At 41.7% G+C, this 19,540-nt stretch overlaps 1 protein-coding gene across 6 annotated transcripts; it reads left to right on the top strand.

Moving 5' to 3' along the window:
• The first annotated feature begins 548 nt into the window (after window positions 1–548).
• LOC105903066 (cadherin-related family member 2-like) lies at window positions 549–17,880 on the top strand. Of its 6 annotated transcripts, none has more exons than XM_031586858.2 (32): window positions 549–588; window positions 1,295–1,363; window positions 1,548–1,616; window positions 1,721–1,857; window positions 1,969–2,022; window positions 2,113–2,202; window positions 2,476–2,565; window positions 2,667–2,789; window positions 3,133–3,276; window positions 3,455–3,530; window positions 3,951–4,069; window positions 4,159–4,374; window positions 4,612–4,767; window positions 6,320–6,481; window positions 6,571–6,632; window positions 6,902–7,151; window positions 7,576–7,815; window positions 8,053–8,122; window positions 8,255–8,842; window positions 9,104–9,175; window positions 9,273–9,319; window positions 9,433–9,584; window positions 9,878–9,974; window positions 10,238–10,326; window positions 10,566–10,631; window positions 11,098–11,242; window positions 11,581–11,705; window positions 15,103–15,216; window positions 15,449–15,532; window positions 17,055–17,078; window positions 17,178–17,241; window positions 17,639–17,880. In XM_031586858.2, exons 1-32 carry the CDS (start codon window positions 564–566, stop codon window positions 17,783–17,785), a joined length of 3,966 nt encoding a protein of 1,321 aa, XP_031442718.1. In that variant the 5' UTR covers window positions 549–563; the 3' UTR covers window positions 17,786–17,880. The 6 variants fall into 6 exon arrangements, with proteins under 6 accessions (XP_031442718.1, XP_031442720.1, XP_031442721.1 ...); XM_031586859.2 differs by lacking the exon at window positions 549–588 and adding an exon at window positions 652–879; XM_031586860.2 differs by lacking the exon at window positions 17,055–17,078.
• Window positions 17,881–19,540: the final 1,660 nt, after the last annotated feature.

Below are 19,540 nucleotides of genomic sequence, written 5' to 3'. Positions count from 1 at the left end.
AACACGGCGAGCTCATTAACGCACTCTGGAGAAGTGGGTGGAGCCATGACTGATTCTTAGTGTTGTGGTCTCACTAATTTGTGTGTGTTTGTTGTTCTTGTTATGGTTTCTTGTAATTGTATAAGTCTTATAAGTATAAGATTATTCAGCTGAAAGTTTTGGTGTTCCCGTCATTGATTGATTGTTGTTGTTGTTGTTGTTGTTATCATATCTGTCTGACCTGGAATGTCCCCCCCCCCGCCTCACTACCTTCACCTCTTTGAGGTGACAGTCAGGCCACAAGGCTGCATTCATTAAGCCTTGGGAGGAGTTCAGCCTTTGCTTCTGGTAAGCTGCCTGCCAGGGCCCTGGGCATCCTGCTGTGAGGCCACTTCCAGTGAGAGGCCTGGCATGCACCACCACGGGGGTGCACTGGAGCGTGCATGCTGTCGTCTTTGTCATACCAGTCTACGAGAACGAGAAAGAGAGTGAATGCAGTTAGTCTCCTGCTTCGTTGTGTGTCAGTGTATGTCTGTGTGTTTTTGTACGTGCATGTTTTTCAGGTTCAAGTTGGATGACAAGGCATGAGCAACATATCAGACACTCTTGGTAAGGACATTTGGACATAGATCCCTGGAGGGAAACATGTAACATCTCATTTACTGTATGTTGTGGGCGCAGACTGTGCCGACTGCAGTGGATGAGCTCGGGGAACTCTCTTGTCCGTGTGCCACGCCGCTTTAGGAGCAGATGCCATGCCACTGCTAAGCTGCTTTTCAGTGCGTATAAGAAAGTGAAGAGGCTCAATCAAGGCACACAGTCTTAATGATTTAGTATAGTATAGTCTCTGCTCATTCAACAGAAGGAATCTGTCCCGAATGGTATCGAGTGCACTGTCAGGTAAGTCTCTCATATAACTCTCGTTTCCCAGGTAAAGAAAACCGTAAAGAAAACCGTGTGCCTCTTTTTTGGGGGTTTTTCTGTCTTGAAAATGTTCATTACTGACTGAAGTTGTGTGTGTGATTGATGATAATATTGAAAACATATCTGAGACTAAATCAGCTGCCTCTTATCATGATTCAGTTTAACAGGACTTCAAAGGAAAGTTTTTTTTAATTCATAGTAGTATTAGTTGACATAGTAGACATCTCTTCTGAGAAAACTGTTGGATGAAGTTAACTAGTTTACTAAAATATAATGAAATAATGGTGTTAAATATTTGAAATGTAATAACTGATTAATACGATTAAGTTAAATAATTGAAACGATGTGTAAAACGGTCATGAGAACCAAACATTTTATTATGCGTCCACAGTGCTACACACAGAAATGGGGCGGTTGACGATCATTTCCTTTCTTGTCCTAGTGACTTTAACTGCCAAAGGTGAGTTGGGTTTCTTATCCATTTTGTATTATACAGAGTTGCCGGAATGGGTTAGCCTGGAGAACATAAATTTGAACTGCTTGATCACGATCCCCAGAAAATTGAGATAATAATGTAAGTAGTTGGTTCCCGGTTAGTTTGTTTGTTAGTTAGTTTGTTGTTATTGACTCGTTTGTTTCTCCAGCCCACAGTAATTTGATCCCAGAAATCACCACAGATGATCTCATTCGTGTTCGTGAGGACACCCCTGTAGGTGCGTATGTGTTTCTGAATCTGTTGCAGTCTCATTATGGCATTCTTTGTACTCAGTATACTTTATGTGGTTTGCATCGTGGTCCAAGTGTTTTCTCTGAACAGGTCATCGTGCATTTATGATTAATGCAACGGATCCTGAAGGGGTACCACTGAGATACAGTTTTAAATCTGTGTCAGCCCTTTTCCAGCCTAACCCGACGACAGGAGAGGTAACAGTCAAGTCTCCACTGGACAGAGAGGTTAGTTTATGGGCAACTACTTTTATATGGGAACAAAGTTTAAACTTTACAAAACCATCTGTGGTCATTGATTTTATATTATGTGTTTTAAAACTATTCTGTTCCCTTTAGGGGCAGGAAGTACACACGTTAATGCTAGTAGTCAGTGATGGTGTATACACAGATGTAAGTCTTCATTTAGCATCTTTTTTTATTCTCTTCCAGAGAGTATGAGGCTCTTTTTTCCCCCTTTCTAATGCTTTTATGTATTTTCAGGTGCAAAAAACAGTTACTGTAGTATTAGAAGATGGTAATGACAACCAGCCTGTATTCCAAGGGACACCATATAATGCCAAAATTCCAGAGGTAAGTGATTCAATTTTTTTGTGCTTCTCTCTGTCTCTCATCAACTTGTCTCTTAACTCATATCTATCTATCTATCTACCTGTCTTTCTGTCTGTCTGTCTGTCTGTCTGTCTGTCTGTCTGTCTGTCTGTGAGGTTATTCATCATACCATCATACAGTTAATGTTGATCCCTGACGATTAGCACAGTAAAGGTGTTGGAATGATCGCCACAATAGTGTTTATCCTTTGTGAGTGTGAGTTTGTCTAAATCTGTTGATAATGCCCCCCAACAGAATGCAGCCCTAGGGACCACTGTTTTAAGAGTGTCCGCAAAAGATGCTGATTCAGGAACTTCTGGATATGTGGGCTATTATATGTCTGGGGTAAGCCATATTTATGAAAGATGATGTAAGACCTAATTGCAATCAGTTTGATCGTATCAAATAAAAGTCACAGAAAATGATAATTGTGACTAATCCCAAAGGTCACACCAAGTGATGGAGCAGGTCTCTTTGAAATTGGGGAAAGAACTGGGGCTATCACACTGATGGGAGGACTGAGCTTCACAGAGAAAAGCACTTTCTATCAGTTAGATGTCACCGCAAAGGTAAATGTGAAGATGTTACCCCACCCTGTCTATTCATTTTCAGTTTTCTGATGTCGTACTAGAATGATCCATGCATTAAAAATGTACTGTAAAATGATTCTGTAAGGTATAGTGTGAATATATTTAAAACATGTTAAATACCTTCTTTGCCACCAATGCCTTAACATGTGTATGTGGCTTGATATATTCATATATGGTTCACACATGCTCAACATATACACATGTTTTTTAATGCACATGACTAGAAAAAGAATCAGGTATGCCTAGTCATGTAGAGCTACAGTATTTCTAGGAAAAGAGATGCAGTCATGCCTATTTGCTTTAAATTATTTTTTCTTTCAAGGATGGTGGTGGGATACTTGAAGGACAGCAAGTTATTCAGTCAAGCTCAGTCTTCATCTTTGTTAATGTGGAGGATGTCCCAGATATAGACCCTCTGTTCGTGAATCTCCCCAGCACTGCCACTGTGGAGGAAGGAACTCCTTCGGTGAGTGACTGAATGTTTTGTGTATTCCGTGAAAGGTACAATGAGGATGAATGTCCCAACCATTACCCTCCTGTTTGGCAAAACAATCCCTTTAAAAAAAAAAAACAGTAATGACAAAGTTTTATTTTAAAAAGATCTGCTTGAAAAAGATGTCGTCTCTGCCCCTCTTGCCAACCAGGGTACATCTGTCTTTAAAGTGCGAGCCAGAGACCCCGACACAGGCATCAACTCACCGATAAAGTACAGCATTGCAAGTGAGAGAATTATCACTCAATCATTGCATTGTCATGAATGCCCTGTAAAATGTTGTATTGTTAAAGGAAGAGCTGTTGTATTGCTGCATAGCTGGGCTAGGCAAAATGACCTAAAATATATTTTATGATTTACTTTAATCTAATTTACAGATTTACCTTACCTATATTTGGGAAAATAAGTGCCAGGCAAATATCCTAATCTGTTTAAAGGACATCAATACTCAAAATCATTATGCATTTTTGTAATGTAATCACAACCTGACATGCATAATTTGTCATGATAAATTCATTTAGGACAGTATGTGATCAGAAATGACGGTATCTGTTCATTTTCTAATAACTGCCCAGCCCTAGTAAGTGGGTGCCCACTACAGTAGGATGCTTCCCTACGTTTTCCTCAGTCATTCCCTCCTCTCTCAGGCGCCTCTGCAACTGGCCTGTTCCAAATCGATGAGGATAGTGGCGTCATATCTGTCCAAGCACCATTTGATCGGGAGCAGTATTTGGAATCAGATGGAGTCATCACTCTAGAAATAAAGGTGCCTGCCACAGCTTTTCTCCTGTCTTTGGCGATGATGAGTTTTCCATTCACTACCATGCATGCGAGTAACTGAACACTCTTCCTTAGGCAGAGGAGTCCACACCGAATGTGCATGATGTCAATGCATTTGCAACCAGTGAAATTCAGATCACCATCAGGGACGTAAACGACAATAAACCAGAGTTTTACGATTGCACTGAGGCCTGTGTTATTCAGAACACGTTCAGTGGGAATATAGATGAGCATTCAGCTGTTGGACTCTCTGTGTTGGGCCTGAGCATGAAGGTGATAGATGGGGATAAGGTTAGAATTCTGTTTTATTCTAAATTCAGTTTTTTCTAAATTCTGTTTTATTCTGAATTCTGCAGGTGTAGCTGCAGCCACAAGTGCCACAAAAAAACCTCAAAACTCAAATAAACCTTTAATGGTTCCCATAGTTTTTCTTTATTACTTTATTATGAATACTGAAGTTTGTTAGGTTTTTTTATATTTTTGGTGTCATGGTACTCATGAATATTTGTTCAATTTGATGTTTGTCAGGGTGAAAACAGCACATTCACCCTGAGTATTGAGGGCCCAGGCAAGGATGCCTTCTCTGTCTCCCCAAGCCGTGCCGTGTCAAATACTATAGTGCAAATTCTGATGAAGACCCCTGCAGACGTCGACTTCGAGAAGGGTGCCTTTATGACAGTGAAGGTAAGTGTTTGAACTAGTGGTTCCTGGCACGCAGGGAAGACACCCGACTGCCCAGCTCAACCAGCTAAGACGGACTTGGATTTCCTCTGGACAGAATTATCCTGGCTTAACAGAAATGGGCTTTAGGAAAAGCAGCAGGGAATGAGATCAATTACATACAAAGTGATTACTGTCAGGAAGAGAAGTGTATTGACTCAATACAGTGTTCAAAAAGTTTGACTAACAGTAGGGTCAAAGTTCAATCCACAAGGATGGCAGAAACAGATCAGAGCACAGGAGGTCAATCACACAGGCAAACTTTACACAGAACATGATCAAGGTCAAAAATGTCAACAGTCACGGTCAAAAGGGCTTAGGTCTTAGACAGTACAGAGTAGTGCGGATCACAGTAGTACGGCACTGTAGTGTATAGTACCTATCTGAGTGAAATCACCCGGAAGTATCTAAGTGGCAGCCATGAAAAGAGCCAAGGAATGCTAAGGAAAGGTGCCTCAATTTAGCCTAGGGTATTTAGCTAGGGTGAACAGACGTCCTCTTTTACCCAGGCATGTCCTCTTTTCGAGACCTAAAAAATGCGTCCGGCAGGGATTCCTCTTCGGATATTTGTGTTTCTCTGGGTCTTTCACAAACTACTGCTTACGCTCTTACAAATTTTGGAAGGGGTATCTGCTCTGACTGTAGAGAGAACTGTCATTGGTCGACCGCCCTCTCAGTGTTGCCAGATGCACGATAATTATCCTCCAAATACGATTATTTTGAGCATTTGGTACGATACGCCATTTCCAATCTGGCAACACTGAGAACCTTGCCGCTTTCAGTAGTTGCATTGTTTACAAGAGCACATGACATCTGCATGTCAACTTCGTCAAGGGGGAGGGGGCGGGGTCATCTGCATGTGAAATAGATGTTAAAACTTCGTCAAGGGGGAGGGGGTGGGGTCATCTGTATGCCCCGCGGGCCAGATTCAGTATACACTATCCCGCCCCCTTCCCCGCGACAAAGTGTCCTCTTTTTCACAAACTCAAATCTGGTCACCCTAATTTAGCATAGGGTATTTAGCAAAGGGTATGCTGGTCCATCCTTTACAAAAAGAAAAGGAGGTAATGCTGTCCCACAATTCCTTGCGGCATCAACTACAACTGAAAAACATGATCTACATCAATAGCATCCACCTTCACATAATTACGTAGCCCAGTATAAGTGCAGTCGGATTCTCTTAGCATTGCAGTTGTCTTTTCCTAAGTCCTTATGAATTCCTCTTCACATATTTCTTTGACCACATGACGTTTTCCATCAAGTGGTTAGGAAAAGACGATAGGACGTACTATTCAACTAGACTCTTTAAAAAGCCCACAACTGATAAAAACAGTCTGCTGGTGTTAGTATTCAGGTGAGGCTGGGCAGGACTGGAGTGGGTGTATCTGAGGTGTGAATTTGGCTGAGAGAGCTGGTTAGGTGGAGAACGGAGCACAAACTAACCATCCCCTGTGACTCAATGCATTCAACATGTTTTCTTTGCTTTCTCTGCTCTCTCTCTTTCTCTCTCTCTCAGTTGATTGCTGTGGACACCAAAAAAGAGGAGTTCAAATCTACCGCCACTGTCACCATTACAATCAATGACATCAATGACAACAGTCCCAAATTCAAACAGGAGACCTACAACTTAGAAATTGAGGAGCACAGTCCAGCAGGAACAGAGATAGCAACCATCACAGTAGGTCTAATACACTGTGAATTTTTTATATGTTTATAGTCTATGAAATAAATGCATCCTATACTAAAGAGTGATTGTTTGTTTGACAGGCCACTGATCCAGATACAGAAGATGTTGGAAACATTGTCTACAAACTGCTTCCAGAGAGCATGTATGTTCTGTTTTGTATGGTATACTGCAGACATTTTGGAATGACAACTAAATGTTGACCAATTGGAATGACAACCAAACTCATTGAACAATTAGGGCACATTTAATTTTTTTTATCAACATATACGACAAATAAGCCTCCAAAGCAATTCTTCTGTCATTCCTAACATGTACTGACATAACATAACATAAGTATGTTTTTTTTCTTCTGTTGGATCCTCTGTACTTCACTTTGGGATATGTTGTCTGATTTCTCTTTTTTTTTTTCAGGTTGGAGTTCTTCAACGTCGACCCAGACACTGGAAGAATCACAGTTGAAAACGGTGACCTTCTGGACAGAGAGGGCCGCAGTTTTTACTCTGCCAATCTGCAGGCAAAAGACAAGGCCAACAACACTGGCACTGCCATCCTGGAGATCACACTCCTGGACAAGAATGACAACGCACCAAAAATGATCAGAGAGTCGTACATTGCTTTTGTCAACGAGGGTCCTGGTGTTAACCTTAAACTTCAAATCCAGGTGAGTGACGTTTGACTCAAGCCTGCCCTCTGAATAAAAGGTAAAGAAGTGGTGGGATTAAATATAATCTAGGACTAAGGACAAGGGGTTTTCACTGTTTGAAGAGTTACATCTGTTGTCGCTTGCCAGCTTTGTGTTAAATTACCTACACCTGAGTAATCATTTACTTTAGTGTATGCATGATGAAAGGTGCTCTGAAATGTTCCTTTATGGCAAGTCAGCATGATTATCACACAGCAGCCTGTGCGGTTTTTGAAAGTATGATTAATTAAAGACACTATAGACTAGACATCTAAAATAGTTGAGATTCAATTGACATTTGTATGTAGAAATAATATTATACTCTTGCATAAGATATATGGTTTATTTGGTATTCAAAAGTTTGTGGATGATGATGATGATCTTGATCTTATTCATTCGACAGGCTATTGATGATGATCAACCTGGCACAGACAACAGCAAGATCGAGTATCAAATTGTCGAAAGTGAATTTAGTCACGATTTCACAATTAACAAGGATACTGGTATTTTAAAAATGACAGACGCCCTGGACAGGGAGGCTCTGGACCCTGCATTAAATGGAGTGATTGAGCTGAATGTGACTGCTTATGACAAAGGAATACCACCCCTTGGAACCTCGGTCATAGTGGAAATCAATGTTGGGGTAATGATAGGATTATTTGTCTTTTTACTTAATTTGTAAGTAATATTTTATTTTATTTGTTTATTTACCTTTCCCGATATGAGCCAGTTCTATCCCTATTTAGTTATATATCTATATCTATTTAGGGTTTCTCTATCTACTTACAATAGTTAGATGGAGTCTTGTCCTTTTATATATGCATCGCAGACATAAACGTTGGAAGTAAACGTAACACGTCCTTCTCTTATTTCATTTCAGGACATCAATGACAACAGCCCCCTCTTCCAGAAAAAAGAGTATAACTTTGAAGTGAAAGAAAGTGAGAAAGGTAGGTCTTCCAGATGACCCTGCAGACCTAACTGCACTACGCCTTAGGAGAGGTCATGACTGTGTTTTCACTGACTCTTGGATTTCCTTGGATAACGTATTGTCGTCGTCGTCCCCTCCGCCCCCCCCATAGGTGCTTTCATCAACTCTGTGTTGGCCAAAGACAAGGACCAGACCGAGATGAACAACCGGATCTCGTTCAGCATCACCGGAGGCAGTTCCGGGACCTTCTCGGTCCGTAGCGTCCCAGCGCCAAACAACACAGGCTACTGGGGGAACATCAGCGTGGACCAGGACATCGAGCTAGATTATGAAACCCGCAAGACTTACACCTTCAAAGTGCAGGCTCTGGACTTGGACAGGAAAGAAGACTCAGCCACCGTGATTTTGAAAGTTTTGGATGTCAATGACGAGACGCCCAGCTTAAAAACGGGCCTAGTAATAGAAACGAAAGAGAACAACACCGTAGACGGAGGTGTGATTGGTAAGATTGTGGGTGACGATAAAGACACCGTGCACCAGCTTGAATATGAACTTCTCCGCACCGAGTGTCCATGCAATGAGTCTGGAGTTTGCCAGGAGGAGTGGTTCCTGGTGGAGCCTTCAGGGAACGTGAAGATCAACCCAGAGTATGTGGTTGACTATGAAAGTTGCCACGAGGTGATCCTGCACGTGCAAGTGACTGACACTTTAACAGAGCTTGGCAAGAATAGCAGTGAGGGTAGGAGAAATTTTCATTCATTATTATATTTATTTTCTATCTCATTATTAATTCTACGTTTAAGTCATTGCCTTGATACACAGGGAGTACGCAAGTATACAGTATAAAGAGGCTGAATATAAATTGATATTTTGGATTATGTGCTTACAAAATGCTGACAAATGAATTAACCGGTTAATATCCTATGGATTCTTTTGGTCCCAATTTTATTTATTTACATTTCTATGAAGATGAGATCTAAAATAAATGCTGCATTTCCAGGGACAATTACTGTCCGAATCGAAGATATAAATGACCACGTCCCAGAGTTCATCCAGACACAACCCAACTTTGGTAACACAACAACTTCCTCTTCTCCTCATTCTTATACAGCCTGTTTTCTTGTAAGATAAGAATAGGTAATTGATAAGAACCTTGTGTTTTTCCATAGTTGTTGCCGAAAGCACAGACAGAGATACATCTGTGGCCAGCGTGTCTGTGAGTTCACATCAACTCATCACTGTTGCCGTGGTTATTGCCTTTTCTAATGATGCCTGCTGGGATGTGTCTCTGGTCCCTGAATTGCCATTTTCTATATTTTGCGTCTAAAGGCAACAGACCGGGACTCAGGGGAGAACGCCATCATAACGTTCGAAGTGCTGGCAGTGAGGTTCGTCAACAACAATAACGAGACTGAGGACCTTAACAAAATCTTCAAGGTGGACCAGCCACCAACACCTTCAGACAACACTGGAATAATACGGTAACAAGTTCAGCACCTCAAGTAAATCATTCTAAAAAGTATTTGACATGTGAACCATTCATCAGCTTTTAGATGTGGAATTTCAAAGTAGACCTCTCATCTGTAAAATGTGCCTTACTGTTATGAAGTGAACCTTGAAAAAGGAGCTGATGCTGTTAAGGCCAAACAGCCAAAGAAACATCCCAAACAAAAATCCCCGAACACCTCTATTCTTTTCCTTTGCTGTAAGAAACAGTTTGAAGACAATAGCTAAAACTTGGATTTAAATCCATGTTGTCCATCCCATTCCACAGATCTCTTCAGAGTCTGGACGCCAGCAAGAAGGGGAGATATGTGATCACGGTTGAGGTGAAGGACAAAGGAGGACTGAGTTCAACTTCAGAAGTTGTGGTAACCATCTCTCTACTTAACACACCATCCATCTGATCATGCACTACACATCAATGTAACACACCATCCATCTGATCATGCACCATATATCAATGTAACACCCCACACATCAATGTAACACACCATCCATCTGATCATGCACCGTACATCAATGTAACTAACACCCCATCCATCCATCTGATCGTGCAACGTACATCAATGTAACACAGGACTTACGGAACATGAGTTCTGCTGTAATTCACTGCTGTTTGTGTTTGTGGTAGATCTTCACCGTCGACCAGACTTTCAAAGTGTCCCTGGAGTTCCGATCTACTGCAGAAGATTTTGCTAATAACCAGGCAAATATTAAATGGTAGGAAAATGTTTGACTTATGCCACCTCTGGGGTGGAAAAAAACACACATTTTTACATATTTCTACACATTTCTACCTATTTCTACATATGTGTCTGTCCATTAAGAAATTGGTGATTTTTGTCTCCTTTCAAAACCTGATGTTGTTATGTGTTGTTATGCATTTTAGTGTGCATAAACTGTTGATACAAGATCTGCTGTGGTGCCCTGATTTCTGTGTTAATTCTGTTGAATTTTAGGGCGCTTGAGTCATCCACTGGAACAACAGTTCATATTGTCAAGGTCTCTGGACAAACAGAACAGAGGTACGATTCAGTATGGCTTGATATTCAACAGTCTCACTGTCTGTGCATTTGTATTTGCATGCGAAATAAATTGAAATAATTCATCCACTGTAAAAATGACATGGTTACAGAATTTAAAACTATCATGTTGCTTTGTAGACCATTATATAACAGACAATCATTCTATTATCAAAGAGGAACACATACAGTAAGTGGTCATTTATTGTTTATTTTGGATAACATTACCTAGGCATTGTCATGGTAAATATTCACCACTAGGTGGCAAAAACACTGTGACATATTATTGGAATTGAAAAAGTGTCAAGCAAGGCCTTAACATGAAGTTGTTATGTGTTCGTCCTCCTTTGTACCTAAGAATCACTAATATGTATCTGCCATATTAAGCCTAAATCCTAAACTGTTTATCAGTGTTTCTAATCAGCTGTCAGTCATTCATCAGTGTTTTCTCTCTTGTCTTACATGTCAGGGCTGCTGCCTTAACTATTGTGGAGGCTTATTTCATCTTTCCTGATGGCACTGCCCTGCAACATGACACTGTTTTAAACATGGTGAATGGCAACGGAAACACAGAGTACCGGGATGTTCTATTAGGGCAGGGGCTCTCAGGAGTGGTGAGTCTGAGAAAAAGAACCTCTCACCATATCGAGACATTTAGACAGTCTAAGCCAGTCAAGCCGATGATCTTAGCTTGTAGTTTACTTACGAATGAACCCCAACTAGACCAAAAAAGAGAGACTGCTGAAACACATCTCACATTTAGTGTAGTGTTTAATATTATGTTGGAGGAAATTCTCTCTTTAGGCGTCTCACTGCACATTTTCCCAACCTGTAGTAGGGGCCATAGGCTTAGTAAATCACTTTGAGACAATGTAAATTGTTAAGCACACTACAAATACAGACTTAAACTCACTCTGTGCTCCTGTGACTTTTCCCTGGCCTCCTTGTCCAGAATGCTGGCTCTGAGGACAATCAAGGAGAAGGCAACATAGAGATGTTCCTCCTGCTTGGAGTGGTGGGAGGCCTGGTGATCGTGCTGATTGTCATGTCGACTTTACTGGTGTTCATGAGGCGGAAGTAAGTCTTGAATTCACTATGACACAGACAGTGTGTGTGTGTGTGTGCGTGTGTGCGGATGTATGAGTGTAAGTATAAGAATGTTTGTACCTGTGTTGTTTTATTGCCATGAAATGATGATGTCAGCAAAAGCACCCACACACCCTCTGCTAATAACCCCAGGTTGGTTTATCTCAGTCCGGCTGGGCAGTATCTGAGTGTGGCCTGAGTCTTTATGGTTCTTTATTTTGCATGGCACAAAGGTTGTATGTTCCAGGCACAGATAACACTTTGGAATCTTCATCGCTATGCCAACATGGAGCTGTAACAGCTTACGAGAGAGAGAGAGAGAGAGAGAGAGAGACCTTCCGTCCATACAGTGCCTCTCTGCCATTAGGATGTGCTGTCCATGTTGGGTCCAAGCAGTGGCGGCGCCAGGTGCTATGGGAGAGCTCAGCGTTTTAGCGAGGGTGCTATGAAATGAGGGTGTTGGAGGTCGGGATAGCTTTGCGGTTAGAGCAAGATGTTAAACTCATAGGAGGACTCGGGAGGTACAAGATGGTTTAAGAGATGGGCATTTTATTAAACCCAAGTAAGGCCATAAAGCAATAAAAACCATGACAATAATAAATAAATATAAATTAAACTTTTCAAAAAGACAAATAACTAGGCATCATAGCCACAATCAAATGAGCAATAAACAGTCGACTAAATAAGTAAAAAGGACCACATTCGCTAGTCCATGTGAGAGCTCCAAGACTTACGTCTTATTAAACGGTGGCTCTCCTGAACAAAAGAAAAAGGCAGGTTTAAGTAGCCTTGACACTTACCTCAATTGTCTCATGCCAATTATTGATTGCAGGTGTGTCATAGGCAGGCACCCACACCTGTGGCTCACAGCAGCCATACTTAAACATTTTGGCTCACAGCAGCCACAAAACAGTCCCATACAGCTGGGAAAAACGTACACAAAGTACTAGGGCTTGGTGACGGCATAGCCGACACATAATAAAGCAGCCATAATATATAAACATATAAACTGCACATGGATACAAACATTGAACATGCAACACACATAAAACACATGCACCCAGTTCACTCAAGGAGGCAGCAAACAGACTGCAGTGGCGGGTCACACAGGTGCCCCGTTACAGAGGGTGATAGCCTATGTGTCACATAGTTCAACAACACCTCCCCACCATATCGTCTATCATCTGTTTACATGTTTGCTCTCTAAAGCGTCTTTGGGGTCCATGAAAAGCGCTGAACAAACCGCTATCATTATCTAGGCTACTTCCGATGGATGCGCACATAGCCGCGTTCATCTGCGACGGTCACTGACAAAATGCATACAGCATATAGAATCCGAAATCCCAAATACTTAACTTACTTTAAAACACTTGTGGTAGTGAGGGTTAAAGTTGGGCGCCGGGTGACCACTACCATGTCAGACAGAGTGAAAATAATCTTGGAATAACAGATAGAATGAACTAAAACAGTCAAAGAGTCAGAAATGCGTTAAAAGGTGTATATTATTTCAGTTCACAATCATCAATAATCACATAGAACCTTATGTATACCTACAGACTGCTTGTCCTAGGCTTAAGAGTCTCAGATTTTTTAAGGCGTCTCCAAAAAAGGCAAAAAGTTAAAATCTTAGGCAAAAAGGGTAGCCTGGATGCCAGACGAACTTAGCCCCGCCCACAAAATGTAAGGTCGGGAAGTTCGGTCTGGCATTGCTCCGTTGGGGAGAAATTATGCCCGATCAAAAACTTGATCAGACCAATCAAATTGTCAGGGCGGGCTTTATACGATGATGGACAGATGATGAACCGTAACGTAATCAACCACGTCACTTGGGTTGAATTCGTTTTCAACAAACATGGCTGCCGCTGGAGAGCTGAGATATGTGTAGATAGAGATGTTTTAGAAGACATCGACAGCGCATTCATTTTGAAAGAGGAACAGAGAAACGCGATCAAGGCATTTGTCGATCGAAAATATGTTTTTGCCGTCCTTCCTACGGGATTCGGTAAAAATTGTATTTATCAGATGGCCCCGATGACGACTACGTTGATCCAATTGAGCGAAGAGGCATTTTTTTCCTGGTTCGGTTGAATCACGCCCCATAATCACAGCCCAATGGAGCAGTATCAGACTCATATTCTGACTCGAATTATGAATATGACATCGTCAGGCTACAAAAAGGGGCCTCTTCGTTGCTAATCAACCGAAACAAGTCTTCAGCGACACAGGGCAATCAATGCATGCAACAAATCAGACAGCATTCATCAATGTTACACAGCTAACAAGACCTTAGTTACACTGTACTCCAACCACGCAAACTGTTCCAAGCAGCTTTTACAAAAACTCCTTTGTTGGACTCCAAACATGGAAGATGGATATTTCTGGAGTTTTGGTCTTCTCGGACCATCCTGAGCGTTCATTCTTATGCCACTGATGCTGCTAGCACCATGGTTAGCACCCTCAGTAGTGGTGGAGGGTTGACCTCCTTGACCACAACGTTCCTCTTCTTAAAAATCCACACCAGATACCCCTGGCTTTTCTTCTTCTTTTACGTCACTCTCATTTCTAAATCGTTCTTCCAAACGTGGACATTTAGGTAGCAAAAACCGATGCATTGTTTATGTTAACTTGAAACCACCACGCACTAGCTCGCTTTCTCCTTCAACCGTCCGGTAACGTCAACGGTCACGAGTGTGACGTCAAAATTGGGTCAAAGGTTATGAAAGAATGATTGCTCTGTGTCTAAAACAAACTGTTCATTTCAGTCTGTTATAATTTTCTTTTGTGAGTTAAATATTCTTATCACAAAATAAATAACGCAGAATGAAATTAAATAATAATAAAAAATATTTTTTATTTTCTTGGGGGTGCTATGGGGGTGCTATGGCTAATCCAGGGGGAGCTAGAGCACCCCCTAGCTCCCCCCTAGCGCCGCCCCTGGGTCCAAGGTCTCAAGAGCAGAACAGAGGAGAGCGTAGTGGAGACCTCCTGGCCTTGTCCCTGTCTAAATCCCCTTGTGTTTAAATGTAGCCTGTGTGAGCGTGCCAGCAGGCTTATGCCGCTCTGCTGCAGGAGTGATCTCTTTAGCCAGCGCGGGAGTTCAATTACACATACCACTCAATCTCCATCAGATAGGAATTTGGGACTGACCTGTGGACGCATGTACTCGTGACTGCAGCGCCTAGACAAAAACACACATAATTACTCGAGTAAGCAGAGGAAGTAAGTCTGTGTGAGAGAGAGAGACAGAGAGAGAGAGAGAGAGAGAGAGAGAGAGAGAGAGTATGTTTGTTTGAGTACACAGTAATGTATGGTTCATACATCACATGTATCACACAGAAGTGTGTGAGAAAGATTCTCACATGTAAACTGGTTTGTGGTGATCTTTCAGCTATCAGAGGAAGCTCAAAGCAGCCAAGGCCATGAACTCCGCAACGATGTCCATATCGGAAAACCAGAAATCTGGCCCAGTCGTTCCCGGCACCAACAAGTATACAATGGAAGGGTGAGTCATGGTAGTTCACAATCATAAGATGATGATAACAGGAATTCTATGACTTTGTTTTGCTACAAATCAGGGCCTAAAGTCTTAAATGGCCACGTAGCACACAACACAGTCATAACTTGTCACAAGTCAGTCCTTAGTGCTACATTGGTGTTTGAGAGTCTCGGCCCAAAGATCTTGGATAGTTCTGAAGTGAGTGATTGACAGGTCATCGGGTGTTTGTATTTTGCAGGGCGAACCCGGTGCTCAACCTCAACATCGAAACGACCACAGATCTGGGCTTCGACGAGGAGGACTCCAACAATGACAGATCCAGGTTGTGCAGAGCAGGGGCTGAAGCCAATGTGCATTAATCCTTTAAATAGATGTGGCACGGCTTTTCTATTTGTATAAGATGCTTTTGCGACGTTACCGTGATCACACAGTGTGTCAACCAGGGACGTGCACAGGAGGGGGCTAAGGTTGCTCGGGCAACTGCCCGTTTGCCCTCCTCGACTGAAGTTGCCCCTCCGAAGGAAATATATATATATATGCAGAACTTCGTAGTAATCGCTGGATATGTGCGCGGGGGGAGGGCGCGTGGCGGCGGCGGTTAGTGATCGACCCTGACAATTTCAGAGTTTCAAGTGATATAGGCAGAATATGCGTCCAAGGGGAGGGGGCGTGGCGGTGGCGGTTACAAAAATGAACATGTTGCCCCTTTTTTCCAGGGCAGAGCAATGGCCCTTCAAAATTCCTGTGCACGCCCCTGGTGTCAACCTTATCTAGGGTGACCAGATTTGAGTTTGTGAAAAAGAGGACACTTAGTCGCGGGACCCCGCCCCCTCCCCCGTGACGGAGTTTTTAGACATCTTTTTCACATGCAAATGACCCTGCCCCCTCCCCCGCAACGCGAGTTTTGACATCTTTTTCACTTGCAGATGTAATGTACTATTGTAAACGATGCAACTAGTGGAGGCGGCAAGGTGCTCAGTGTTGCCAGATTGGAAATGGCGTATCGTATCAAAGGCTAAAAATTTGGAGGATAATTATCATATCTGGCAACACTGGGAAGGCGGTCGACCAATGACAGTTTTCTCTACAGTCAGAGCTCGCGCAAGAAGGTAAGGGAGATACCCTTTCCAAAACTTGTAAGGACGTAATAACTAGTTTGTGAAAGACCCAGAGAAACATAAATATCCGGCGAGGCAAAATCCCTGCCGGACGCATTTTTTAGGTCTCGAAAAGAGGACATATCCGAGAAGAAGAGGATGTCTGGTCACCCTACCTTATCTGAAAAAAAAAGCAATCAGGAAAGCAATCTGACCACAATTAACCAAGCGCTCACAAAGTCCAGTCAATGTCTTGAAATGGATCTTACCAGAAATCTGACAGCAATTGAGGAAGAAAGGCTGATACTCGGAAAAGATTCCTGTTCTTTAAACATGTTATCGTTGCCCTTTCGTTTCGGTCTTGTCCTTTCTTGTCTTGGAAGGTTGCAAGTAGCAAGTATTTTAACAAAACTCTCTGACATGAATACAGACAACATTGTTTAATGTTGAATAACATTGGTGTTTGTGGTTTTCTAAGGCAAGACAGGAAAACACAGAGGGCGATCACAGTGTCCTCTAATTAACACAGAGAACAGCAGGGCTTCATAGTCCATGCAAAACATGTCAGACTGTGTAAACTTCCCTGATAAGCCCTTCTATCTCCCTTATCTATTCCATAATCCCTCAGTAGCCTCCCTGTGCAGTGGCTTTCAGAATCGCACAATGTATACACAAATGCATAGTATATTTATATTTTTAAATTTCTATTTACCTAATCAACTAAACCTCATCTGATTTTCTTTCAAGCCATCAAATCAATTGTCTATACTGGTAATTTTCCTTAAGTATCTTACATATCTATCTTATTACATTAAGATGTTGTTACTTTGTGAGATTCTGATTTTCTGTGGTGTTCTGTTTCGTTTATAGCCTTAATTCCCTGGACTACAACATTGACATGAACATGAGTGAGAAAGACACTATGCCAATGATGGTAAAGAGTTTAAGTTTAGAAAAGTCCAATCAACTGTGTGATATAATTCCATGTACATAATAACATAATATAATGGATGAGAAATCATTATCAGATATTACCTACAAAAATGATATTGTGTTTCTTTCTCATGTCTGTCTTTTTGTCATTGGTGTGTATGTTTATTTATGCTTGCATATTTCATGTGTGTGCCCGCACACATTACCTATGCATCTCTGTGTGTATGTGTTTGTGTGTGTGCGTGTGTGTTTGCATGCACCTGTGTCTGTGTGTGTTGGTTTATTCGTTTATGTGCGTGTGTGTATGTGTGTGCGTGTGCGCACCTGTGTCTGTGTGTGTTTGTTTATTTGTTTATGTGCGTGTGTGTGTGTGTTTGTTTGTATATATCCTCCGTCAGGTAATCGAGGAGGAAGATGAAGAGAACGGCCAAAACTATTACGAGCCGCTGGGAGCAGCACTCGCTCAAAGAGGCAAGAGGAAGGGTGGAGAAGACACCCCGTCCCTGACCTTCGACAACCCTGCTCTCAGCACCACAGACCTGTGAAGCTCTGACTGACTGACACCACACGGGCACACATGCCAACTTCAACTCATACCACCTGGAGTGCCCGCCAAGCCCCCCCAAAACAAAACAAAACACAAAACCAACCAGATTTGGATTTGAGGCATACATTTTAATTGAAGCAATTGGCCAGTTTGAAGTCCAAAAGTCAGGGCAGTGGCTGGAGGCTAAGATCCAACCATTGCGTCCTGTAGCTTACACAACTTCTGCTTTTAGAAGAACCTTTTGCACATTGAGGAAAATGCAGCCATGCCAAGATGGATCCCGCCATGACTCCGTTATAAAAATGTCCTATTGCCAACAGTGCACTTTCCCAGAAGTATTCAGTGCATTATGAGATTATCCAGTGTACTTTAAGATTAATTGCTAAGTAGCAGAAAAAACATGAAACAAGCACAGGTAAATAAAGCCATTTTTATGGCACATGTAATATTATTTTATTTTCTAAGATGTATTGTAATTTAAAACAAGCTTTTGAACTGTCTTGCTTTGATATATGATTTTTGTACAAATTGTGGATCATGTTTAAACCAAGATCAAACCAATCTGGAGGTTTTCCCTGACAATCCTCTTTAAAGGAATGTGAAAATTATGGAACTGATTTTGAAATACAGATATACAGCAAACAAATATGACAGTAGAAAAAAGGAATTTTACAGCTAAGGTTTGATTAAATCTCAGTGCCACAGCAGTTTGGTCAAATCATGTCACGTTTTAAACGTGGGCTTTGATTCACTATGACTGTGAATTGTGACTTGACTGTGTGCAAGTGAACTGTTAAGTTGAACCTATTCAGTTTCCACTTGATCCGTTATGAATGCGAATCATATGCATCTAACAGATTGAATGGGTGCCACTGTGTGCAAGTGAAATCAGGGGCTCATTTCTCTCTGTACAATAAGAATCAAATGTACATATGTGTATATATGTCAACACATACAGTACATGATATTTGTCCAATAAACTGCCTTCCATTATTTCCCTATACTCTTTTTTTATCCGAAATGTAATCATATGCACAAATACATTGCACCAAATGTAACATCTGCAGCATCACAAAATATCCACATATACGATGAAGCCAACTACTGCTGGGCTGGATGCAATTACATCGGAGCACATCGGCACAAATCCTCACTTGAATTCTGTAAAATGTCATGGTGCTCAGGGAAACAAAATAGCTTTGATATCAAAGCTGATGACTAGCATTTGAACTCCTCTACTGTGCTGGTGGGCCACTGGGCGGCTGAGTATGCTGTGTACACAGTGTACCATGTGATGGTGTTGAAAAGAACAGAATGCTCTTTCTTTCAAAATGAAGCAGGTATGGACCTTACTTGATTCACATTGAGCTATCAACATGAGCAAGATATTTCTATTGTAAGTTTTGAGAACTTCCTGTTTTCCACACGTATGAAATAGGACATTCTTTGCTCTTGGGTCGCTCATTGATTTGATTGGTTTCTTCTCTGTCTCTCAGTTTCAAATCTAATCCAAAGACAAAAATATGAAGCAATGAGAAATTCTAGCTTCTTTTAAAGTGTTTGTTGACAGACATGTCTTTCTGGTTCTAGACGGAATCAATAAAATGGCGTCAGAAAGTTGTATTAACATGTAGTTTGCTAAGACACATAGTTCTAAATGTTCAAGAACTCAGCTCAGCACAGGGGCCCCACAAGGCTGTGTGCTCAGTCCCCTGCTCTTCACCCTGCCGACTGCACAACAACCCACAGTACC

Source organism: Clupea harengus, chromosome 20 (genome assembly GCF_900700415.2).
Source record: "Clupea harengus chromosome 20, Ch_v2.0.2, whole genome shotgun sequence".
In the NCBI taxonomy this organism is placed as follows: domain Eukaryota; kingdom Metazoa; phylum Chordata; class Actinopteri; order Clupeiformes; family Clupeidae; genus Clupea; species Clupea harengus.
Note: the sequence above shows the minus strand (reverse complement) of the source record. Positions and strands in the feature narration are given on the sequence as shown.